This window comes from Dreissena polymorpha, chromosome 12 (genome assembly GCF_020536995.1).
Source record: "Dreissena polymorpha isolate Duluth1 chromosome 12, UMN_Dpol_1.0, whole genome shotgun sequence".
Lineage (NCBI taxonomy): Eukaryota > Metazoa > Mollusca > Bivalvia > Myida > Dreissenidae > Dreissena > Dreissena polymorpha.
In genome coordinates, this window is record NC_068366.1 from 43,968,014 (window position 1) to 43,994,719 (window position 26,706).

Genomic DNA, 26,706 nt, shown 5'->3' on the forward strand with positions numbered 1-26,706 from the left:
ATAAACAATGCACATTACACGAAATAAGGAAATTGTGATCAATTGACAATTCAGAAAGTTCGACATACAGTACATGTAGAAAACATGTGAAATAAGTCGCGTTTATAATAAATCGTCAAAACAATGGGGAAAATGACGCAATAAGTATGTCATTTTATAACGCCATCACTCAGCTGATTCATTTTACGGATGGCGAAAAATTATGTCATATGACTATATTTCAAGGTTGAAAGTCGTATAATTTTGAAGCTTAAGTTTTGTCGACTTTGTTTCTTATGAAAAAATCATTCAGTGGTAAAGACTAAAGTAAATATAAATAAAAAAAATAACAAAACAAAAATCGTGTAATTTTATATATTATTTCAGCATTTCTTTTGGTGAATATGTCATAAATATATATTTCTGCAAAATATGCACATTTTCTTCTAATGGGTGACCTTAAAATTCGATAAATGAACCAAACAATATCGACCTAATTTTAGCGCATATCGCATGACGTCATTTAAAAAGTAGTCCGTGCACGCGATAGGTATATTCCACAGTGTTGAATACAAGCAAGTATATTCCACAACGTGTTATACCGTCAATGTCGCGGTGAAAATGGGATAAATATACCATCATCGTCTCTAGTCCTATTGTGCTGATCAGTCAAACGTCTTCTCAGCCAACCAATAATATATATATATATATATATATATACGGCGGTTTATCGAAACTTTGTACTTGACGCGATAAGTGTTATCATATAAAAGCAATGATACACCCTTGTATGTATGCCACCCTTGATAAAAAAAGAGCTGCTGTGATTGCCTATCAAGGCAGTATCACTTTTAGTCGATAAAATGTTCAACATACAACTACAGTTTTGGTCGATAAACATGTCACAGATATAGTGATTATATAATATGAAACGTGTTTCCCCATTGTTTTTTAATAATGAAAATGGCATATTTATTTTAGCGATCATGATCACGTAGCCGATTCGATCATAAGTATCTAGTTACCCAAGCAAGTTTATCATGAGTTTTTTCTTGTTTATTTTTGTAAGAAGCAAATAACAAAAAAGATAAAGTTTTCATAACGATGCGGATTTAAAGGGAACCATTTTTTGTTTTGAATTCACATGTGAAAATTAGATGCAACTTTCAGATGCACTTGGAAGTGAGCAAATACACGCATAGTTTGTCTGTGTGTCTGTGCGTTAAAATATTATTGTTGACAACATTTCATAACCCAACATTGTTACAATTGCAGATCATAATAGAAACGCAAAACACATTGTGTAAAAATGCTAGTTGACAGAGTTTTGATATACGTACATTTTATTCAAAATATAGTCTACAGCCGATACTAGTATTATAACGTAGGAAGTACAACGATCCTAAAATATGTGTGAAGCGTCCAACGCGAATGATAGTATAAGTGCACAAATAACAACTTCAGGTTTCAGACAAGGTTAAGTAAAACGATGAAATACTTGAGAGATTTGCAAGTTCCTGGTAATAAGAAATAATAATACACATATAGAGATAAAGTGAAAAATACAAATATGTTTACAGCTGCTAGAACTTTGGCAAACTATACTCGTTTAAAAAAATAGACATACGTTTTCTTAAGAAATATAGTCACAACGCACAAACACTTTATGTATTAATATATTCTAGAAGTTAAATTGCATGTACAAAAACCCGGTGTTTATTGGATTACTTAGCAGCCTAGACATGAAGAGATAAATTCAACCGAATTGGATTGTTTGAGTCGGGAACGAGTGGTATGCAGCCTGTGATGATCATTTTGAGATCAATCGATTTACCCAATTGATGCAGTGTCAACGATTAGTAGTGAATTAGCGTGGGCTTGTGAATGCATTCATAATTTTGCGGGTAAACAAGATTGTGCGTTTAGTCATGTTAATGTTGTTGCAATTAATTCGATGCATTTGGACATATTTGGGCGTATGGAGTAGTCTCTCGGGATCAATTGGCGCCTTTTTTCCGTGAAGTGTTGACACACTAGGGCGTAGTGAAATTCTTCTTATTATTATTTGAATCCTATCAAAGGGCAGGACCATTCGTTATGAAGAATGTCAGGCAATCTTTGATTTGTGGGTAGCAGTTCGGAAATGAATAAGGTTTGTTGATACCTTCTTCGAATTGTTATGTACTTTCCGATTCTATATTATTTATGAAAAGGGGATAGTGTTTGCATTTGTTTTACTTATTAAATTGTGCTTGTCATTTTTGTAAATCTTGGTCCATTTGAATATGTTTAATGGCCTCTTGGATATTTTTGTGTAAACGTGGTTTTGCAATCATATACAGATACACTGATGCATATAATAAAATGTTACATCAATACAATTTTATTGACATCTACCTAGGCTCTAGACGCATAGAAATAACACCAAAATGTATTTTGTAATGATAGCACAACTTATGTTTTTAAAAACATCTATATATATTTGTATTAGTCACTCTGATGGTATTTTGTTAAATTACATTTCTATGAAGTCGTGAAATAGCTAACAATCGTTGATTCACATTATTTTCTTTTGAAATTCAAAGCTTCGTACGTGTGCTCAATTTGTTCAGTACCAAGTTGGGTGTTTTGATACATATCTGAAATGGATAATATAAAATTACACCACAAATTCGAAAACATTAACATTAAGTTGAACAGTTTTGTTTTGTAAACGTAACTTTTACAAGTCTACATGTATTGCACTTTAACTTAGGATTTGAAAATGACAATTGTAAAAAAAATATTCTTAAAAGATATCGCACTCTTAAAGTAACATTACTATTCAAAATCAACGAAAATTTCGTACTTTTGTTCTTAAAATAAACTTAACCAATTAAAAATCAGTGTTCCTTATGGCAATCGCCGAAATTTCAACGCCTGATGTGGTCTGGTAAAATAGATGTTTGATGATACAAAATGCTCGTTATTTATTATGGTTTTGCATATCTATTCATACGACACATGAACACTAAAATGGTGTTCGTGTGTCGTATGAATAGATATATTCGCGGGAATTTATTGTGGCCACAAAAAAACGAGCATTTTGTATCTGCAAAAATCTATGTAATCATACCACATCTAGCGTTGAACTCTTGGCTTTGGCTATAAGAAACACTGATTGTTAAGGTGTTAACTTTATTTTACGAAATACTTAACGAAATTTTCGTTGATTTTGAGCGTTATAGAGACTTTAAGCAATATCAAAAGCTATCTTACGTCCGTCGTTGTCATGACCGACTTTGACGAACGCTTTCAAGCAGTCATATATGAAAACAAATTGAGCCTGAAACGAACATAATACAAATAATGAGACCGCACAATATTACAGTAATCGATTAAATAAATGACAACAAAATAATGTATTGAACATCCGATAGTTTAATGATTCTTCCAATACTACTTAATGTGCATAAAGAAGCTAAATTACACTACGGAACAACCCGTTTGCAACGGAGGTTGGAGAGTTGTTAATGCTTTTGTTTATATGCGTATCACACATGCTTTACTTTGATATCAAACTCTGGTGTTATTTATTGGAATGATAGATTGGTTAAATTACAAATCGTTAGATTGTGGCAAATGTGGCCAAATTATTAATGTTTGGTGAGTTTAACTCTTAATTTTACTTAAAAAGTTCGTGTATATGATTTTGGCAAGATTAAACCATGAAAATCTTAAAAAAAACTGTGAACAATTTGTTCAATAAAAATAAAACAATAAATACAAATGATGATCATGTTTAAGCTTACAATCGTTAATTCCACATACCTCAGTCTGCACCATGTTGCATCGGTGTTCACGCATGTCCAACACAAGTTGGTAGATATCTACGTCGTCGTGGCCACGGATATGCTGCAGTAGATGATCTACCGCGATATAAGTTCCTGTTCTCCCAACGCCATCGCTAGTATTACAACATTTTGTTAATACACTTCTACATATTTAATGAACATGGGAAGATGAACACATAACTACCGGAACAGACACTTAAGATCATGCGCAAATCATCAATTTTCTAAGACGGTAAAGAATTTATGAATTTGAATGTCACTAACGTAGACTATTTTTAGACAAATAGTTTTATGCGTTTGGTTGTTAATGTTTGTGATAATATTGCCATCTGCAGAGATACAAATAATAAATGCTCAACGAATATAGGAAAGACTAGCTATATATAGCTTTACCTGCAATGGACAACACTAGGGCCACCATTAACTGCCGGTGTCTTTGCTTTCTGTACTGCTTTAACAAAATCAAAGAACATTACGGGCCTTTCCGGACACTCGGCGTCTGACCATTTATTGAACCAGAAATGCTTTATACGCCTGTGCTCCTTGTTCTAAAATTGAAAATTAATAATGTTTTCGAAGTTTTTTTATAATGACCCTTCCGTACACACGATATGTTATTATACTATCACAATGAATCCACTTGATATGTTGGTCGAATAGATTTTCAACGATGACATGTACAATTATATACACCCTTTAAACTATTTTAAATATATTCAAAGTTTACGTGTTATTGTTTGAATATTGAATGGCCGAAATATAAATGAAGAAAGGAAAAGGAAGAGGAATACGAAAAGACCGACATACAATAACAGGTAGGCTAAGTGCATTAATACGTATAAAATAAGAAATTCAGCAAAGATGAACACTGCAATTTACGAATGAAGTAAAATTATACAAAGGTATCATTAAATATGTTGTAAACTGAAATTTCAAACCATATGTACTTGGATTTAAATAAATTAGAATTATTAGACATACATAGAAGTCTACAACATGCTTGAAACATATAAGGGAAACTTAATAGAGTGTTTGATGAAAGTAACAACGCTTGATAGAAAGAGCAGGACTATTCTGACAGTAATAAACCATAGTTAATTTAGTTAAATTAAAACACTGTATTGTTTACGTAAACATCTTTAACTTAAGCTGTGTAAAACGATATAACATATAATGGTATGCTTATTTTTTTAAAACAAAAACAATATAATTAAACCATTACTTAAACGAGAGCGATAATGTCCTCCCATCACTGTTACTGGTTTTGAAATTAATATTACCTTACCACTTAAACAAGAGTGCTAAACTGTCACAAGATACGCCCGTTTTAAGGTTTTGGACAACTTGATAACTTTACCATTTGAGTGGCAAAATGATTTATTTTAGAAAATTAAGCAACACATAACTTTACCATTTGAGTGGCACACTGATATATGTTTATGTCACTTGGTGACCCTGTGATCTATTTTTTGACCCGGCATGACCCTTATTTGAACAAGACTTAGATATCATCTAGACACAACTTCTTACCAAATTTGGTGACGATCGGATGAAAACTACTTCAATTAGAGAGCGGAGACCATGCTTAATGCTTGAAATGCACTAAGTGACCTCGTGACCTAGTTTTTGTCCCGGCATGATCCATATTTGAACTTGACCTAGATATCATTTAGACACAACTTCTGACCAAATTTGTAGAAGATCGGATGAAAACTACTTCAATTAATTAGAAAGCAGACACCATGCTAAATCCTTGAAATGCACTAAGTGACCATGTGACCTAGTTGTTGACCCGGCATGGCCCATATTCGAACTTGACCTAGATTTTATCTAGATACAGCATCTGACCAAGTTTGGTGAAACTCGGATGAAAACTATTTGAATTAGAGAGCGGACACTGCTGTGGACGCCGCCCGCCCGCCCGCCGCCGCCCAGTAAGGGTGATCTTATAACACGTCCTGTTTTGAACGGGCGTATACAATGTATGTGCTTTAAGTAATTCAAACATTATGTGTACATGTTTGAGAATTAATTTAAGAAAAGTTGGAGCGAACGGCATTAACACGTTTGTATTTAGTTTGTAAATTCACAAAAATAATATTAATGTTATATCACTTAGACGATTCGAATATAGCATTCATTTGTTCATACCTGCTTATGACATAAAATTTATCTGATCACTAATATATTTATTTATTGATAATAAATATTGCTTTCCAACTTCATCAGTCGAAGATAGGAAAGATCTAATATTTCCATAAAACACGCCCACATTATATGCAACAGAATCGTTATTGTAGGAGACATTTATGAAAACCAAATAAACCTGTTAAACAATACATTGGAAGATATATTGACTTTAAACAACATGTTTAACGTAACAAATGAACCGACGCAATTAACGCCTCATTTGCGCACATTGTTTTATTTTAACAAGTCGTTGCTGACGAATACAGATGTTTCTTATGTGTTTTGAAATTGATTACTTCATAAATGATCGTTTTTTAACTAACCATTATTGTTAATCTGATACTGTGTCGAACAATAACTCATGATGTACCCTTTAAACATAAATGTTATCTGGTTCACCGTACTTTTATATTTTGCAGAGTAATCTTACCAGTTTAATTTCGAAGATACACAGTTTGTAGAGCGACAGGTCTCTTTCGGAATGTTTTGAAACAAGAATATTCCCGTAAAAGACTGGCTCGTCTTCCGGCCAATACATGTCACACTGTAACTGAGTATAAAATATTTGCGAATGAATTGCTGTTTACTATTAATTTCACTAATAATTGCCTTTTCAAATTTATCAGTGAACATGATAGCAATAAACATTTCGTACTTTTCGAAATATTTCTATGCAGGTTAAATAGATACATTTAAGAATGTGTTTTAAACCCATTCAGAACTGTTAACTTATCGCAATATTTAAAGTACACCTTTGTTCATGTCCAGACTGATATTAAGAAATATTTGTGATTCATTTGTTATTTGTTTATTGGATGCCAAAGATATGATACACTCGAACATGTTATCGGCATGGTGAGGTACTAAAACGTAAATTGTATAGATTTGTTAGCGGCCATATTGTTATTCTGAAGTCCTACCATATTCGGAAAACGGGAAATATATCAAAGTGATAAGTTAAAATCAATAAGTGGAAGAGTAAACTTGATGTGAGTGCCATAAAGGTCTTTTCCATGTTACTCATGCTTAAGATGTTGGACACAATAAATATGATGCGGAATTTCGAGTAATACTTTTATCAAATAAAACAAATAATTGTATCTTTAATTCAGCAATGCCATGCTTTATTGATATATATTAAAGGCATCACAATAACGTATTGTCTATTACTTAACGTATTATATTGATATGTAAAATTACTGTTCCATTCTCCGCCAGGTTTGTCAGCAATACAATAATGTCCACCTTCTGTTCCCAGATCATTCGCCAAAAGTCGTCAAATGTTGTGCGTAACGGACCCTGGGTGGCGATGTACTCTCCTCGAGAATTATATCCCTGCCAAAAGTCCAACAGAAATCACCTGGTGATCACGGGACATGGTCATGAAAGGTCGACCACGTAACGTAACTGCATTTGCTTCAACTGTCATTCTACTCATTTAAAATGAATGTTTTAACTGTAAGTATCCAAGAGATTATACGATCTAAAACACTATTCAGTCATGTGTACGATTGATTAAGTTCACACTATCTGCAAACTTGTGTAAGCCGTTTGATAAGATTTTCGTGAGAACATGTATACCACTCACATTTGAATGCATACTGTGCTTATTTATCTACTCTTAACGAGATGTGACATTAAAAGAGAATTCATGTTTCGCCGTCTTTTGAAGGAAGTTAATAATAAAACTCGATGAAAAACAAACCGGAATGTAATTTGCGTTGATGTAGTCGGCTCCATCAATATTGTCTGCTTTGCGGAGCTTTACCCGTGAATGATCAACTGAAATGCAGTACAAGCACACATACAAAATAATATAACAATTGAAAATATCAATGTACCTTATCATTACGAGAAACATAACAAAGGTACATGCCTATCAAATATGGAATCATTTTTAAATCGTTTACTTCCGATCCGATACCTACATGAAATACATGAAATACATTATTAACACGTGTACGATCATTAACTTTGTAGCTCTACATGTGCGCCTTCAATTCTCTTTCTTTTGTTGCCCTCAATAGAATATTTTCTCTTTGTTTTCGATTTCTGGAGAGGCTATAGTTTCTTAAGAACATGTATTTTAAGTTTTTGTCACCAAAACTAAATCTAATGTTGTTGAATGTTTTTCGAAAGGACATATTAAGGCACTAAATATATTTTTTTCAAGAGCATATATTGAACTCTTGTCATCACAGTTGCATTAAATTGTTAAAGTTGTTCTATGTCATTTTTGACGAGGCTGTTTCAGCATCGTCTAAGTTATGATACCATGAAAACAATCTTCACAATGGCAACCTATGTAAAAGACCGAGCCAGTCCGATTGAGATAATGCTCCGTTCGAGAAATACCGAAATCCCCGTAATTACCGAAATTATATATTTTAGTTTTTCACTATCAAACTTGAATAAAAACAATGTTTCATAAGTGATTTTATGGTATTTTGCAATATTCTATATTAATATCCGCAGTATTTTGATAAATAATCAATATTAAGGGGGGGGGGTTTCGGAAGATTTCTGGGGGTTTCGGGGGATTTCGGTAATTACGGGCATTTCGGTATTTCTACACACCCCTCAAGGTCATACAACAATGGCGGCGCCCATGAATGTTCACACTCGTGTCAAAACTTTCTTACAGCATACATCGGCTTGTTTGGCTATTTAAAAACTGTCATTTAGGATATATGAGTTATTTATTAACTAAATCTCCGCTTATGTCAACAATGGATTGATTTCGAAGGATACATTCGATGTGAATGCAGGACTTCCTGGATCTTAAGACTTGACAGCTTGACTGTTTTTTTTAGTTATCAATTTAAGTCACATTTTGCTTTGGAAATTGTATTCGAGCATTTTGCGACTTATTGAATGACTATGATACCCTAAATTAACATATACATGGGATTTGCAGATCACCAAGATGTCCTGAAAACATTGATTACTAAGTGAGTAAGTCTTTACTCATATTACGGGTTTGTATTATTTCTTTTTTCTATTTTAGTACAGTCGATTGGTGTATAGCAGATTTTAGTGAGTAACGGATAGGTTAAAAGATTTTTGCAAAATACTTTTATTTATGTAAAGATTTATAGTGAATACAAAATGCCTATCATTGTTCAGTCGATTCATGTTTTAGTTAACGTGTATCAATGTTTAACTTACAATTGTTTCTTTTTTCGAAAGCAAAACAAGGTCACGTTATGTACCCACCATTTTTGTGACGAAAGGAAATGTGAAGACGTATGATTTCCTGAATTTTGCAGATTTTGTTTGGTAAACATTATGTTCATTGATGTAATATTGTAGTATAATGTGTCCTTTCTAACAGTAAGAATGCTCAGAAACCAAATGGATGCGTACCACATAAAATAAGCATGAGAGCTGCAACTCGTGATTAAGTGAATAACGGACATGTGGCGACACATATTCGGGAATATGGGGATTGTCTCAAACTAAATGAAAACTTAATTGAAGTTGTCCAATACACATGTGGGTTGGCGCGTTGCTATGACATTTATTAGTAAAAACATTATTTTGAATGAAAAATAATAAAATTATAACGAAAAATCGATTTCTCTGAAAACAAAGTTTCACTATCAAATCTATATATACAGATATATATTTTAGTGTAGGAGGAGATAGTGGCCAGGACGGACGGACAGACAGACAGACAGACAGACGGACGGACGGACGGACGGCGGAGATAACCACAATATCCCCACCTTTTTTTCAAAAAGCGTGGGGATAATAAACTTTTTGCGTCTTTTTAGAACGGTACAATTACACCGTACTATCGGTTTATGACAGCGAATCCGCTTTTTAAACTTGTACGGACGTAACGTCAACGGCACGTGACAAGCTTTATTTACTAAATGAGCGAGATGCATGAGTGAATTATTTACTCGAGGGTTGAAAACAACATTGCTTTAATTTAACAATATGAAATTAAATAAATATATAAGATATTATTCTGTAAAAGTCAATATACACACTTAAGTTAATTCTTTTATTATGCTTAGTTAACGGCAATGAGCCTTTGTTTAACACTGTATGCAAACGACTGGGTGGGGTAACGACGTAGCAAAACTAACAACTGACAAACCATCTTAAAATTGTGATCCGAATTCAACGGTCACCTGTTGACAACGGTCACTTTGATCATTTCCCTTGAATGACCGCTGAATTCAGGTTTGACTGTATAACAAGGTATTCAACTTAAAACGACCCGAATATAGGGTGCATAGCTTTGAACAGCCATTACTTCTTCAATTGTGCAGCAATTTCCTTGAACTCGGTCTTATTAAACGCAGAAATGAAGTTCCTTTTCTGGAAATGTACATATCTTGCAATATGTTTTACAAATGCTGGGTAAAATTTCAAGAAATAACACGTAACACATGTAATCCGATAAAAACCTAAGCGATCCGGTAATTGCTGAATCAGTTTACCCGGAAATTTGCGCTGTAAACAAAAATATTTGTCGGAATTTTAAAACCGCTGGCATGTTTCAATAGGAAAGACATTTGTCTTTCGAGGTTTAAAGGTTTAATTACTGAATGCGTGGTGTTTTCGTTGAAATGAGACTCGAAGTCCTTAGCTATCAGTTATACACCAATCGACTGTATTAAATATCATTTTAAGTCAAATTAACTGTGTCACAGTAAAAGAGACATTAAGGCGATTGTGGCCAGTTTGGATCCAGATCAGCCTGCAGTTGCTTGAAAGCTGTTTGCTTAAAAGCGGTTTTCTGACAATAACAAATAGTTTAATTGGATACTGATTAGACTGCCCTTTCCCTGTGACCTTGCTTTAATAATAGTATTGTCATTAATCAAATGATTTTATTTCGAACATTAATCAAGTGTTTTTAGCTCCACTGGCCAGAGGCCAGCGGGGCTTATGTCATGGTCCTGTGTCCGTCGTGCGTGCGTCCGTGCGTTAACTTTTTTTAAAACATCTTCTTCTCCTAAACAACAAGTCCAATTCTGATAAAACTTCTCACAAATGTTTCTGGGGTGAACCTCTTTCAAATTTGTTCAAATTATGCCCCTGGGATCAAATTTGACCCCGCCCCGGGGGTCAATAAATTGAACATATGCTTATATAAAGCCTATTTTGTGCAAAATTAAAAAATCTTTTTGTCCATAACCATTGGGCCTTGTGCTACCACATTTGGTATGTAGTGACATCTAATAGTCCTCTACCAAATTTGTTCAAATTATGCCCCTGGGATCAAATTTGACCCTGCCCCGGGGTCATAAAATGCACATATGCTTATATAAAGCCTATTTTGTGCAAACTTTAAAAACCTTCTTGTCAATAACCGTAGGGTCTATGGCTACCAAATTCGATATGTAGTGACATCTGATAGTTCTCTACTTAGTTTGTTCAAATTATGCCCCCTGGGGTCAAATTTGACCCTTCTCCGGGGGTCACACAAATGAACATACGCTTAAATAAGGCCTATTTTGTGCAAATTTTAAAAACCTTCTTGTCCATAACCGTATGGCATAGGGCTACCAAATTTGGTATGTAGTGGCATCTAATAGTCCTCTACAAAATTTGTTAAAATTATGCCCCTTGGGTCAAATTTGACCCTGCCCCGGGGGTCACAAAAATGAACATATGCTTATATTGGGCCTATTTTGTGCAAACTTAAAAAATCACCTTGTCCATAACCGTATGGCATAGGGCTACCAAATTTGGTATGTAGTGACATCTAAAAGTTCTCTCCCAAGTTTGATCAAATTAAGCCCCTTGGATCAAATTTGACCGTTCCCCAGTTGTCACAAAATTGAACATATGCTTATATTGGGCCTATTTTTGTGCAAACTTAAAAAATCTACTTGTCCATAACCATTGGGCCTATTTCTACCAAATTTGGTATGTATTAAAATCTTAAAGTTCTCTACCAAGTTTTTTCAAATTATGCCCCTGGGGTCAAATTTGACCCTGCCCCGGGGGGTCATCAAAATGAACATATGCTTAAATAAGGCCTATTTTGTGCAAACTTTAAAAATCTTCTTGTTCATAATTATAGAGTCTAGGGCTACTAAATTTGGTATGTAGTGACATCAAATAGTCCTCTTCCAATTTTGGTCAAATTATTCCTCTGGGCTCAAATTTCACCCTGCCCCGGGGGTCACAAAACTGAACATATGCTTATATAAAGCCTCTTTTGTGCAAACTTTAAAAATCTTCCTGTCCATAACCATTGAGCCTATGGCTGCCAAATTTTGTATGTAGTTACATCTTATAGTTCTGTACCAAGTTTGTTCAAATTATGCCCCTGGGGCCAAATTTATATATAAAAATGCTCACCCTTCCAACTTTAAGCGTCCAGTGGGACGAGGGATAGAAAGAGAAAGTCACATGCTTGAGTACATTTCAACCCATGCGCATTGCACGCTTTTTATGCCCCCGTTCGAAGAAGAGGGGGTATATTGTTTTGTCGGTATGTCCGTCCATCCGTATGCCGTATGTCCGTCCACCAGATGGTTTCCGGATGATAACTCAATAACGCTTAGGCCTAGGATCATGAAACTTCACAGGTACATTGATCATGACTCGCAGATGACCCCTATTGATTTTGAGGTCACTAGGTCAAAGGTCAAGGTCACGGTGAGCCGAAATAGTAAAATGGTTTCCGGATGATAACTCAAGAACGCTTAGGCCTAAGATCATGAAACTTCATAGGTACATTAACCATGACTCGAAGATGGCCCATATTGATTTTCAGGTCACTAGGTCAAAGGTCAAGGTCACGGTGACCCGAAATTGTAAAATGGTTTCCGGATGATAACTCAAGAACGCTTATGCCTAGGATCATGAAACTTTATAGGTACATTGATCATGACTCGCAGATGACCCCTATTGATTTTCAGGTCACTAGGTCAAAGGTCAAGGTTATGGTGACCCGAAATAGTAAAATGGTTTTCGGATTATAACTCAAGAACGCTTATGCCTAGGATCATGAAACTTCATAGGTACATTGATTATGACTCGCAGATGACCCCTATTGATGTTCAGGTCACTAGGTCGAATGTCAAGGTCACGGTGACATGCAATAGTAAAATGATTTCCGGATGATATCTCAAGAACGCTTATGCCTAGGATCATGAAACTTTATAGGTACATTGATCATGACTCGCAGATGACCCCTTTTGATTTTCAGGTCACTAGGTTGAAGGTTAACGTCTCGGTGCCCCGAAATAGTAAAATGGTGTCCGGATGATAACTTTATAGGTACATTTATCATGACTCGAAGATGACCCCTATTGATGTTCAGGTCACTTTGTCAAAGGTCAAGGTCACGGTGACTCAACTAAGAAAAATGGTTTCCGGATGATAACTCAAGAACGCTTACGCCTAGGATCATGAAACTTCATAGGTACATTGATCATGTTTCGCAGATGATCCCTATCGACGTTCAGGTCACTAGGTCAAAGGTCAAGGTCACGGTGACTTGACACAGTAAAATGGTTTTCGGATGATAACTCAAGAAAGCTTAGGCCTAGAATCATGAAACTTCATAGGTACATTGATTATGACTCGCAGATGAACCCTATTGATTTTCAGGTCACTATATCAAAGGTCAAGGTCCAGTGCCAAAAAACGTATTCACAATGGCTGCCACTACAACTGACAGCCCATATTGGGGGCATGCATGTTTAACAAACAGCCCTTGTTTCACTTAAAAAACAGTGGAGCGATACAGGGCCATCACGGCCCTCTTGTTTCTGGTCCCTCGGGATCAATGACTCCAGCACTTTCTTGTTAAGAATTGAATATTGCTTAAGGCGATGCTAGGGGGCGTGAGAGATGTTGCATCTTCCATTATCTCTCATATACTGACTCAATAATACCGAGTCAGCAATATTTGACTTAATGTTTGGTTTGGTTGCTCTGATGAGGGATCGAAACATTTCAGAATCTTCCTAAAAGCCTAATGGTAGAGTGTCGTCTTTGATTGCAGGAGGATGTGCTGCGGGTTTGATCCCGAGAAGCGACATTGAAAACTAGCCAACTTTGTTATCTCAAAGGCTGCTAAACCTGATATACTAAGATAATGTGAATTTTCTCTCACATGATGGACATCAGTTATATTATATAAAAACTCACAGCAGTAGTAAACAATGGGACAATAATTAAAGAACGCATCTTTTATTTATTTGTCTTGGACACTTTGAGTTTGACATGGCCTAGATTGAAATATGTGACTTGACTTTGGGTCAAGTTCCCCAGGGTAACTACGTCCCCGTACCCCCATCTTTTCCGTACCAAAATTGTTTCGTACTCACATTTTTTTGTTCGTACCCAATTTTTATTTTGTTGCAAAATTTTTTTCGTACCCAATTTGTTTTCGTACCCAATTATTTTCGTAACCAAATTTTGTTTGGCATATTTTTTTTCGTTCCCAAAAATTGTGTACCAAATTTTTTTTTCGTACCCATATACACAATTGTGATGATGTAGATCAACTTAAATTGATGCTTGTATATATCCATCCTCTTCAAAAGCATCGTCACACCAGTACTGTCAGTACTTTGATTTTAGATTGCGGTTTAAAAGCTGCTACGTTTAAGATTATAAGGCAAATATCTATGGTGGAAACAAAAACGTAAACTCTTCAAATCCAAGAAATCAGTCATCGTTTATACTACAACAAAAACTACTACTACTACTCCTCCTCCTCCTCCTACTACTACTACTACTACTACTACTACTACTACTACTAATTGGCATATCGACGGTTAATCCGGAATTATACAAAAAGTATGATTGTCATCATGGACGCTTAACAGAAACGGGGGAAATAAGTGGTACTATTGTTATGAATGACACGTAAACGATGTCAAACTATAAAATGCAAACTATCTGTAACGGAACGTTATTTGAGTAACTGTTGCATTGAAGTAGGCTATTTATTTAGGCGTGATTTCGAATCCTACTGTAGGCTTGTATGGCAACGGGTTTGAATCCTACGAAATATTTGTTTTATCATCGTGTGTAATTTTTCTGTATGAGTTCATTAATATAATGGTGCTATATGTTGTCTTCTGCGTGTGTTAAATAGATATAATATAGTTTCCGATATCAATGTTAACAAAGATCTATGATGCCATATAACTAAATACAAATAAATATACCATGGGTATTTATAGACCTTTGTGCATAATCCCTTTTCAAGGGAGAAAATCCGAACAGTGAATTTATATTGTCAAATGAGATTTTTTTTCATTAATTTTTTACTAGTTAGATCTACATTTTGCAAGAAACTCAGGTATCTGTATACATGTGTCGAGTTTTAATGTAAAAAATCAAGTTTTTAAATAGCGTGTGCGTGAAGACAACACTCGTTTCTTGTTAAATAAGAAGTTGACAGAAAAAATAATTAAGATCTGCTTTATTGTAGAAGGCGAACGAACATTTCAAGAATACAGGTCGGATTATTGAAGGGATTTCTTTTACACATGCGCGTTCTGCGGTAACATTTCATTGTGACGCAATTTGTTAAATTGAAATGGTTTAACTATAATAATGGCATTTTATCGAATTGCTGCTGTCAACTTCAAGAAAACTCCCGTCTATAAGAATGTGACCAAGCGCATTGTATGAAAGCGTTACAATACACGAAATAAATAGAACGCCCGGTAAATACTGCTGTCTGAATAATACTCGTTAACCAGTTTTCAAATTCATATCTAAAAAAAAAAGAAATTTTATTGCGATTAATGTTAGTTTCCCATAAGAAGTTCCCTTACGTTTTTAGTTTAGTACAAATATGCTTTAAATTGAATAAAAGCGGGTGTTCCTTTTGTATGATTAAAATCTATACTTTAACACTCACAAGGTAAACTATCCATACAACGATTCTTTTGTTGGCAGTCTTGAGATAAAGCGGTTGTTATAGGAAGATCTGGACTTTTGTCTTTCAGCATCTGAATCGGAAAGTATCAGAATTGTTATATATAAAGGGCTTCTGCTCAACCTACACTTAAGATACAGACCCTTGCGAATAGGCAATATGATATTGGTCCTACCCCATACGCCTGTCCAAAGAGACGGTTGTTATGTTTGTGCATGTGGTCGACATATGCCGGAAATTCTGTCATCTTGACACTGCCAGGTCTAAAGAAACAAACATGCAGTCAGCTAATACGAAAACAAAGTACTAATAAGATTACATGCGTTAAAATTAAAATTAATATAGAATTAAGTTGAAAATTTCAATATAAGTCAGGTTAAAGCAATGTTGGTTTGTTATATACAAGGTTATGGAAAATTCGTTCGAATGATTAAGGGGGCGACCCCAGTTGCTATGTTTTAAAGTTAAGTGTTGTGTTTTTTTTCCAGAATATAACAGTCAATGAGTCATATGCATTCAAATAGTTCGAATTATTTGATTTCCGATATCATAAAACTGTATATATATATATATATATCTCATTTCGCATAAAGTAACAGTTGCATGTTAAATTTTAACATAGTTTTGTCCGTTAATTTTAATAATGGTTTTTATTTTATGCTTTTCGGTGGTTTATAGAGAAATATCAGTGAAATAAAACTGATATTTCACCGTTTCAAACAGTGAAAAATAACAGTGAAAATAATCGATATCTTTTCACTGTTTAACTGTGAAATGACGTCATTTTTTGACGAAATGACGTCATTACTCTAGCAAAATTATCCGGTAAAACTCTTTTACAATGTAAATAAACTATGAAAACAGACATACAATAAAAAGAAAATTTGTTGGATTCGGTATAATGTCGATTTTAATTCACTCATGATCATAACAAATATTATTTTCTATGATCACTCGTGAAATAAAATCGATATTCCACCGAATCCAACAAATATCCCCTCTGAATCCCATTATTTTAACAATATATGTGAACTAGTTTGATCTTGACACAATTTAAAATGAATAAGGTTCTACAGAAAATACGACGGAAAAGAACGAGAACTATTAACCTTCGTGCCCGATAGTAACGTACATGATCCTGAGTAAATCTTACAAATATATATGTTAAACTGTTAAATACCTGAACACATAATGGGAATCTAAATCGTTTAGATAAATATTCTCTTCTTTTGCTGTGTTATCAATCGTCTTGAGTTTAAAACATCTACAAAATGTACTCATACATATTTACGTTTATATAAATATCGGAGCAGTATGCATGACAGCAAAACGAATCTCAAACATACATTGTAAGACAAAATTTATATGCGAAAGTACAACAAATCTTACTGGAGTTAAAGTAATGTTTTTTTATTGATAATTTATGTGTCATAACATATACAGAACAGTTGATTATTCAAATTATGTTACTAGTTAAAATCATGTGCAATGGGAACTAGTATGTTGAAGTAGTCATATTGTTTACATATTTCTAACAAACCTGACATTTGATTATTTAAATATATAATTAAATATATTAAATAAGAAATGTTGAATGCCAATAATTACACATATTTAAATGGTTATATGTTTAAACAAACGTACAATTTGTTTGATCGCTTCATGCACACGATAGCAACCACCAAAGCAATAAAAACGACAGCCCCTGCAATTCCGCCGATTATCATGATGGTAACGTTCAAATCTGGTACTGAAATGCGAGTTTCGCCAAGTATTTGAAATAGAAAAACAATACATACACCTGTTCACCCATGTTCTGTATATACCGCGCAATATACTGGATTACTTATGTATTAAATGTTACATACATATACTTCAAACATAAATAAATGTATATTCCACCAACACATTTCACCTGTCACACTACATTAAGGTGTTTAGATGTGTAACATGATTAAATAGGAAAGAACGAACCGGTCCAGATAGGGAGTGAGTATAATGTCTCTGTACATCCAGTTGTCGTACAGGCATACGACTTCACCCTGCGTATGAATGACAATACAACCACTTTAATAATTGTTGTCGTGTACAACTTGTTGTCCGTAAAATCTGACATAAGCAAAATTATACATCCATACGAAACACCTATTGCATGATTTTCTTTGCGCAATTATCTTCTATACAGTGCAGAGTAATATACGTTTACTTATTAAAAAGTTTTAAATAAAACACACCGTCACACACCGTTTAAGAAGAATTTCACGGTATATTTCGGAAAAGTACACACACCAAATATTTATTGCGATCATTCGTAAGTCAAAACTAAAGGCAAACTACAGTAAGCCTAATGTGCCATAATATCCACAAGTTCAGCTGTATAAAAGTATCAAGAACAATACTAGTTTGCATTGATCATTTACTAAATGGATATTGTATTAATCTGTTACACAGTTGACGCACTTTATGCCAATTTGAAGAGACAACCTTTCTTAATAGTTTTGAAAACAGATAAGGAACTGTCGTTCCTAGCGCTAAGACTCACCGATAAGCCTTTCCTAGCTGCAAAGGACCGTTGCAGTACATTTGATTGCTTAAACAATGCTCCGTGCCAACGATGAAGATCAAATGTGTATCTAGGTCACTTACCTCTTGTCGCCTTCGACTTGAGGCTAGAACGTTTCAGAAAAATGTGCATGTTTGACATTTATTCAGCCCACCTAAAATTGACCGTGAAAATGCGGAAACTTCAGCTTTAAACATGTCTTTGATATATGTGGTATTGCGAATTGTAATGCATTTAGTCGATTAAATAATTTAAATAGTAGCGTGTTTGATGAATATGCTTTATCGAACAATAATAGCTGACGGTATCAAGAATAACTCAGGTTATTTTAAACGAAACAACTCAAGTGATATATTGTAAAAACAAAGGACCGAAATATAATATAATATCTTTGAATTAGCCTTTACAATTCACAGATAAAAGATATTGGATTATTGAAAATCAGGAAACATAATGTTCAATACATAAGCAAAAGCTTAACATATTTGGAGATAATACTGATTATACAACAAAAACAAGGTAAAAAGTTCAGTCTACGAATGGGTAATCTTGCAATTTTTAATATGTTAATATAAGCGATAATTTCGTCAAAATCCCTGGATACTATAACGTGTATCTTGATTTTTTATTTATTTTAGGTTACTTGTTCTTACTGGTCATAATCATTCACCAAATGAGTAACTTAGATCATACATGCAACAGAAGATAGGTCTTATGGGAATGCTATTTCATACATGATACATCACTCCGTTTTAAATACTTAAGGTGAAACAAAGATGCGAAGATTGCTTCTACATATAATGCAAATATCTTCTTACGTGAATTTAAATTCGATATCATTATTGACTGCTATGAAAATATGCGGTTCAATAGTATAGACATACATACCTTCCCCACAAGCTGGTATCCACGCTGAATCAGTAGCTAAGTACGGTGGTCTATTTGTCTCATCTATGACTTTGGACCAAATCCCATAATAGTTGGATTTGTGCGATTCATATTCGCCGATGCTTCCAACAAATGATGTTTCTGAAAAAAGATGTTAATCATTTACGTAATCAATACGCAAAAATGAGTCCATTTGACTTTATCAATAACATATAAACTTACCGGTCGCTTGGCTAGCCTCTGCCACTATGACGCCCCATTTATCTGGCTTGCCATTAATATTGTTACAGAGGAATGTCTTCGGGAGTAGCACAGCAATCATCGTTTTGTCGTCATCGAGAGGAACATCAGCTCCTTTTGTCAGAGGAATGGAATGAGATTCGTTAGCGTGGATAGGTGCTAGAAAAAAACGAACACTTAAGGTTTAACAAACTTAAATATAAGCAGTAGACATACTGATTTACATTGATTTATTTTTATTAAAACATTTTTTTAAATCTTTTTTTTACCTCCAGGTGAAACTGGTATCACATGTTCAGTGCGTGTTCCTCTTCCTACATTTGTAACAGCCCACACCTGAACAATATGACAAAATCCAAACTTTATCACACTAAGAATTGGCTGTTAATGTAATGCACAATTTAATGTTTTCTTCACTATAATAAAAAACTGTAAGGTGTTTATGTAACGTTTGCAAATTTACTAAAATTCGATAAAATAAGAAATATACATTACGCTACAACATAATATAACCATAATATATATATATATATATATATATATATATATATATATATATATATATATATATATATATATATATATATATATATGTAACAATATATATATATATGACAACTCTTTACAAAAATACTATCAAGAAATCTAACGGAAATGGATATTATAATTTAATTTTCTTGCTTATACTTCACGCTGTGTTTCTTTGTTTTTTGTAGGCGATTGGGCGCGTGCGTAAACTTTAAACAGATGATAGAAGGATTTTTTTCTTGATACTTTTTCCTAAGTTTTTCTAAGTCATTCAACAAACAAGGAGTATGTGGATGCAGTGGTAGAACTTCAGAAACAAACAACACGTGAAATGATTCCAATCTTACTTTAGTGATCGGATATGGTGAATGAGATGTTAACAAATTCAACATGGGTTTTAATGTTACTAAAAAACACGCACAAAATGCACGACTGAAAAACTGACGTACCTTAACTGTTACGTCGACCATGTTGTCAATAAACAGCGATATATTTTGCGAATACTCTGATGAGCTTGTTCGGAACTTAAAAAGAACGCAAAGCTATAAGTGCGCATATGCTGTTACAGCTTGAGTAAATGTGTTTATGTTATGATGATATTGATTTGAATTATTACCGCACTCAACCAAAACAAAAAAACAACAACAAAAACACACGATACGAGGATTTAAAATAAGGGCTGTTACTGACTGGAATATCTTAATGTCAGCATATTTATTTAGTACACACCTCCTGATCACTGTTTTAACAGAATATATCATATCCAACAATAATTCCGTTGAGGTCTCGTTCTGTTGGAGGTTCCCAGCTCACAAAGAGTTGTCTTGGCTTTTTCAGATCAGTTTCATTTCGAACAGTTAGATTTGTCACCGGTCCAGGAACTGCGAAAAAGAGACATTTTAACATTTGACAGTGAAAGCAAAATGACATTTTATGGATGAGTGTTACGGTATGATATATATCAAGAATCACACGAATTATGGTGATGTTCAGCAATGATGGGTGTTCTCATTTATGTTGAGATTTATTTTGCGATTTTCCTTTCCAAATAACTTTTAACAGTGGTGATGCAATCATTTTACGAATAATTATTTACAATAGTGCATATAAATCGAAGTCATACCGTCTTCTTCCGTTCGGATGTAGATAGTGGAGGTATTGCTGTAACGTGTGTCTTGCTCGCAGAATGATGTGACCGCCTTAACATCGATAGAGTAATTCCAGTAAGCATCGAGATTACCAATTATCGCCTCGGTTGCTAATTCATCTGATAAAGCATGCAGGCAAAATAACTCACTATTAACTAAGAATAGATTACAAGCAAATAAATCAAAAAAGGAAAGTGCATGCATAACATTTTGATTAAATTACGTTTATTTGTAGTTCAATTATGTTGAATAAACATACCGAACCATAATCCAGTTTGTGTATAAAATATGCTGACAACCTTATTCGTCTTTAAATCAGTCGTCATAACCTTGTATACTGTCGGGCCAGTATAGCGTTTGGATTGAACCCATGACACCCTGATAGAAGTTGAATTAATGTCATTCTTACTCAAGTAAGCTGGTGTTTCTGGATCTAAAATAAACCATAATTGATTGAATGTATCAGTAAATATAAATCGGACATAAAATTCCATGTATGATAAATAAATTTCATTCAAACTCGAGCAGTCAAATTATAAGTGGCGACGGATGTGATGGTGGTGTTCGTGGAGTAGTTGGTGATCGGGTAGTTTTAGGGTGGTGGTGATAGCAGTAGTGGTAGCAGTGGAAGTAGTAGAAGTGGTAGTAGAAGCATTAATATTACACAAATAGTGTAATATTCGTACCGTCTATCGCTGTCTTGAATTCGTTTGGATGACTGTATATCCCAATACCGGCTTTATTTTCCGCCATTACCCGAACGCTGTAATTTCTGAATGGCAACAGATCATTTAAAACCAAGTAATTTTCAGATGCGTTCACTTTAACGACGTATACACAAGTAACGTTATGATTACATGCTGTTGCATTTGTTATTTCCAGGTAATAGTATGTCAGAATGCCATTTGGAAAACATGGGGATATCCACTTTACTGTTGCATTTTGAGCGAAGACAAAGGCGCTGCTGGTTGCATTTATAACCCCTGGATCTGTTGTAGGAAAAACATAAAATTATGAGTTATTTTACATTATCATTGAACCACATTCAAAGCAGATGCGTATATTGCAAATTATGTTCGTTTCCTTTATTAAAATTGTAAAAAAGGGCGATTGTATTTTTCATTATGTTAAAACTAAGTGTCTCGTGTTAATTACATAAGGTAAACACACTTACTTGATTCTTGTGTTTTTACTTGATAAACATTTGAATAATTTCCCGAACCGATGTTGTTTGTAGCTTTGACTGATATATTATAATTCCAATATGGGTAGACCGACTTAGTTCTATTTCTGTCACATTAGTGCTGGATGTTAATTCCACTGCTGCACCTGTCTGACGGCAGTCTCGGTCAAGGAAAGAGTATTTCACTGTGTAATTTGTTACAATTCCATTGCGTTCAATAGGTGCCGACCACTGAATGTTTATTGAACTGAATGTAGTTTCACGTACATGCAAGTTTACTGGTTGCCCTGGAACTAAATGTGATCAATTTATTTTGTCATGATACAATGAACATCGCCGCATATTGTTGAAATGGATGTTCTTAAGGAACATACTAAGAACAATTTGGCTGAATATTTATTTACGTTTGCTATCTACAACATATCGTTCTATAAGTGTAATGTGAGATGCGTTTGGATAAAATTCGGAATTATTTACATAAGTGTATAATACAATAACATCTTAATATAAACAGTTTCTAAGTTAATATTGATTGCATAGGTCTTGGAGGACACATAGTGTTTACTGAATGAAATGAAAGCCATACAAATATGTTTATTTTTGATATGCATGTCTTTAGAGTTGCAAATTCTTTTATTGCTAATCCTATATTTATATCGCTAAAACTAATATATGTATATGCCTGTATGTCAAGGACCACTGTTGACTGCATAGTGTGCTATATGTATGTGTACTCATGGGCTTCAAGCCTAATGTATTCTTAACAAAAAGCTGAAATGTCTTGTAGCTGGCAATGGATGTTGTTTGGTGTTATGTATAATCTTTGCTTTTGAGAATAGTCCGATTGCATGAAAAGCGATTGTAAAGGGTCAGCATTATGAACAAATGTAGTACGCATATGGCAATAAACAAAAAGAGACATGGAAAGGCACACATGAAAGCTTGACTGTTGTGCAATATTACATCTTGCAAATCGTGTGCACAATTGTGTTGATTAAGCTCAATGCGAACACTGGAACTTACTGTCTTCCAGAGTGAGTATCTGAACGTCAGATCTGGGCCCCATGTCCACTGTATAAGCAGCAACAAATGCCGTATAGTTTCTGAATGGATGTAAACTCGTCACGGGCCAGAGTAATGATTTCCCAGACATAAACTTGAACTGTTCGCTCTTTGAACATTCAGGCACCTTATATAATAAAGTAAACTATAATTAGAACATTATATGTTTTCGTCTAATGTGATCGTATTAGATCGCACAATTCTGGTAAGATAAGAAAAACCTATAGTTATTTAGTAATAACCTTCTCCATAGGTGAACGACATTTATCCATGGTATATTGATCGGTAGCATTCAAATTACCAGTGATAAACCGATAAATCAATTATCGTAGTATGTATGTTTAAATGTTTTTCTTGTCATGGTAAAAATACAATCAACTATTTATTAAAACAATATATATGATATTTAAAACACAGTAATGTATCAAACAAAAGTTTGCAAATAAGAACAACGCATTTTCTTCCGTTCATCATTGTATAAAATGCTATCGGCTATACGGCATATTATTCATATTATTTTGCGAAGCTTCACTGATCGATGAAATGAGTGAATATATATATATATATATATATATATATATATATATATATATATATATATATATACATACATACATATATATATATATATATATATATATATATATATATATATATATATATATATATATATATATATATACATACATACATATATATATATATATATATATATATATATATATATATATATATATATATATATATATATATATAGTACATAGTTCTGCCTTGAACACTTCGATGATTATCGTCGTTTTATGGCATGCTTTTTTCACCACAACGCCAAAAAAATTACACATTTACATTAACTGCCGCCTTATAGCAATAATAATTTACCATGGTATTTAAACTTGACAATGTGTTGGAATATCATTATTTAAAGACATAAATATCGCGTAAACTTTCAAATATGAATATGTTCATTATTGATCATTGTTATCTCAAACAAGATATAGGAATAGTACCTGTTTCGTTTGTGCTTTCTTATATATATATATATATATATATATATATATATATATATATATATATATATATATATATATATATATATAACGTAAATTCAATTACCTGTTTTACGCTTAGGTTAAGTGAAGTAACATCGTCACAGTCCGTACAAGACCATGAGGAAAGTCGTTCACATGTATTGTTTGGGTAGTTTATCCAAGCAATATAATGACGGAGAACACCATTTCTGATGTTTGGAGCCCACCAGGATAGAACAGACGATCGTGATGTTGTATTTGAAATTTTCAAGCTGTCCGGGAGCTTAAACATACACACAAGAAAATCTTTATTCGCATCTACACTAGTTAAGCTATATTTGCAAGCTAATCTACGTTCAAATATTTTTGCTTTTGTTTCCAGTTGTCTGTTTCACTAACAGTAACGAATCGCATAAGTAATGATTTTGTTTGCATAGCCATTATTACCATGTGTACTTTTACATTTTAATAATATGAAAATATTATTTTAAATAATATGTTCATATTTAAAATACAGATATTGCTTCAACAATTGAAATAAGTTTATTAATACATAAGTGCAATTGTTTTCTGAAAATATTATATTGACCCGTATACAAATAGCCATATGTATAAGTAATACTCAACATAAATTCCTTCGGAAACGTGAACAACAATAACACATACACATAAAGTAAAAATAAATTGTATAAGTATAAATAAGAATATATGCAATTCATACAACGAATACATTGTTTGCGTAAGATAAGTGAAAAATAATGATGTAAACAAACAGTGTAAAATGTACATAGTTCTGCCTTGAACACCTCGATGATTATCGTCGATTTATGGTCATGCTTTTTTCACCACAACGCCAAAAAGAATTACACAATAACATTAACTGCTGCCTTATAGCAATAATAATTTACCATGGTATTTAAACTCGATAATGTGTTGGAATATCATTATTTATAGGCATAAATATCGCTTAAACTTTCAAATTTGAATATGTTCATTATTGAGCATTGTTATCTCAAACAAGATATAGGAATATTACCTGTTTCGTTTGTGCTTTCGTTGAGGGCTGTCGTTACAGCACCGGAATACAACGTATTATTATCTGTATTAACCAAGAAAGCCTCAATAGAAATATTGCAAAACGATCCAGGGTCGAGATGCTTAACAGTTGCCTCCGTAAGTGTTACCGTCTGCTGATACGTCAAATTCATTGACGAGTTGACGTTGGGGCTTCGACAAGTAAATGATACATGATAGCCATCGATATGACCATCACCTTTGTTCCAAACGGTTTTTATTGAGCTGTTTGTGAGTTCTGTTATTCTTACACTTTCCGTTCGTATTCTGCTGGGTTCTGTTATAACGATACGCTTACACATTAATCAATCATCATTAAATGACGATCATCAAAATAAGAATGCATTAGTTCTATGCTATAAATATATATCATTATTGAAGCTTTAAAAACTAAAACTTATTCAAGCATTTACAAACCACTTATAACAGCACCACACATTTAAAGATGAACCTATTGTACGGCTGGCCAAATATGATCATAACAACAACCACTATACACGAACCTGTGTACGATATAATAAGCTGAGGTTCGCTGCTCGCAATCCCTCCAATAGAGGTGTATACTGACACGTTATACAACGTTCCAGCCGTAAGATTTGACAGCTGAACACTCGTATTGGTTGCTGGTTTTTCAAATGTACAGTTGGAGGATTTGTCAGAACACTGAACACCATTGAATGTAATATCTGCATTTTGAACAATAATACTAATATGTGAATACTTGGCTAAATTCTGTTCGATGTTGAACATCAGTGTAATATTGGTGGTTGAAATCTCGCCAAGTTGTGCCGGAGATGAGTTTATAGGTCCTGCAAAAAAAATTAAATAAGATGCAACCAAAAATATACTTAGAAATGTAGTGTGATTTCCTCATTTTTTGCCGACGATGCAATACAATATCTTAATTATGTATATATATATATAACATGTATTCAATGTATTTAGCACTTACTTGTATAGATGGTTTTACTCCATATTGAGCTCGTCTGTTCTGGCACAGTGACAAAATTAGAAACAAGGTATTCTGTGGCTGGTTCTATGTTGACTGAAACGTTTATAGCGGTGGTTTCTGGTTGTTCCGAATAGTTTCCGACTAGAACACTGCCATTGAACACT

General features: G+C 33.8%; 2 protein-coding genes across 2 annotated transcripts; both read right to left on the bottom strand.

The window, feature by feature from the left end:
• Positions 1-1,667: 1,667 nt before the first annotated feature.
• Positions 1,668-17,665, bottom strand: LOC127853492 (receptor-type tyrosine-protein phosphatase S-like). Its single transcript, XM_052388048.1, has 11 exons — positions 17,521-17,665; positions 17,057-17,140; positions 16,052-16,139; positions 15,859-15,949; positions 7,708-7,784; positions 7,203-7,337; positions 6,433-6,552; positions 4,206-4,360; positions 3,790-3,925; positions 3,238-3,304; positions 1,668-2,618 (listed from the first exon to the last, which is right to left on the bottom strand). The coding sequence occupies exons 1-11, from the start codon at positions 17,601-17,603 to the stop codon at positions 2,542-2,544; spliced, it is 1,113 nt and encodes a 370-aa protein (XP_052244008.1). The 5' UTR covers positions 17,604-17,665; the 3' UTR covers positions 1,668-2,541.
• A 165-nt stretch (positions 17,666-17,830) lies between these two features.
• Positions 17,831-24,787, bottom strand: LOC127852559 (uncharacterized). Its single transcript, XM_052386513.1, has 13 exons — positions 24,602-24,787; positions 23,450-23,615; positions 22,418-22,719; positions 21,930-22,232; positions 21,503-21,676; positions 21,219-21,362; positions 20,825-20,976; positions 20,545-20,619; positions 19,837-19,903; positions 19,550-19,726; positions 19,328-19,468; positions 18,419-18,545; positions 17,831-17,918 (listed from the first exon to the last, which is right to left on the bottom strand). Exons 8-13 carry the CDS (start codon positions 20,563-20,565, stop codon positions 17,831-17,833), a joined length of 621 nt encoding a protein of 206 aa, XP_052242473.1. The 5' UTR covers positions 20,566-20,619; positions 20,825-20,976; positions 21,219-21,362; positions 21,503-21,676; positions 21,930-22,232; positions 22,418-22,719; positions 23,450-23,615; positions 24,602-24,787.
• Between the last annotated feature and the right edge of the window lie 1,919 nt (positions 24,788-26,706).

Bases quoted from the DNA above. Each gene is read 5' to 3' on its own strand.
- LOC127853492 (XM_052388048.1), bottom strand. From the start codon at position 17,603: ATGATAATCGGCGGAATTGCAGGGGCTGTCGTTTTTATTGCTTTGGTG. The intron at 16,140-17,056 runs GTATTTAACAGT...TTGTTTCTTTAG, and splicing joins GATTCCCATTATGTGTTCAG to ACCTGGCAGTGTCAAGATGA. The intron at 2,619-3,237 runs GTAAGATAGCTT...TATCCATTTCAG, and splicing joins CGGTCATGACAACGACGGAC to ATATGTATCAAAACACCCAA.
- LOC127852559 (XM_052386513.1), bottom strand. From the start codon at position 20,565: ATGGTCGACGTAACAGTTAAG. The intron at 19,469-19,549 runs GTAAGTTTATAT...ATCTTTTTTCAG, and splicing joins AGAGGCTAGCCAAGCGACCG to AAACATCATTTGTTGGAAGC. The intron at 17,919-18,418 runs GTGAGTCTTAGC...ATTCATACGCAG, and splicing joins CAGCTAGGAAAGGCTTATCG to GGTGAAGTCGTATGCCTGTA.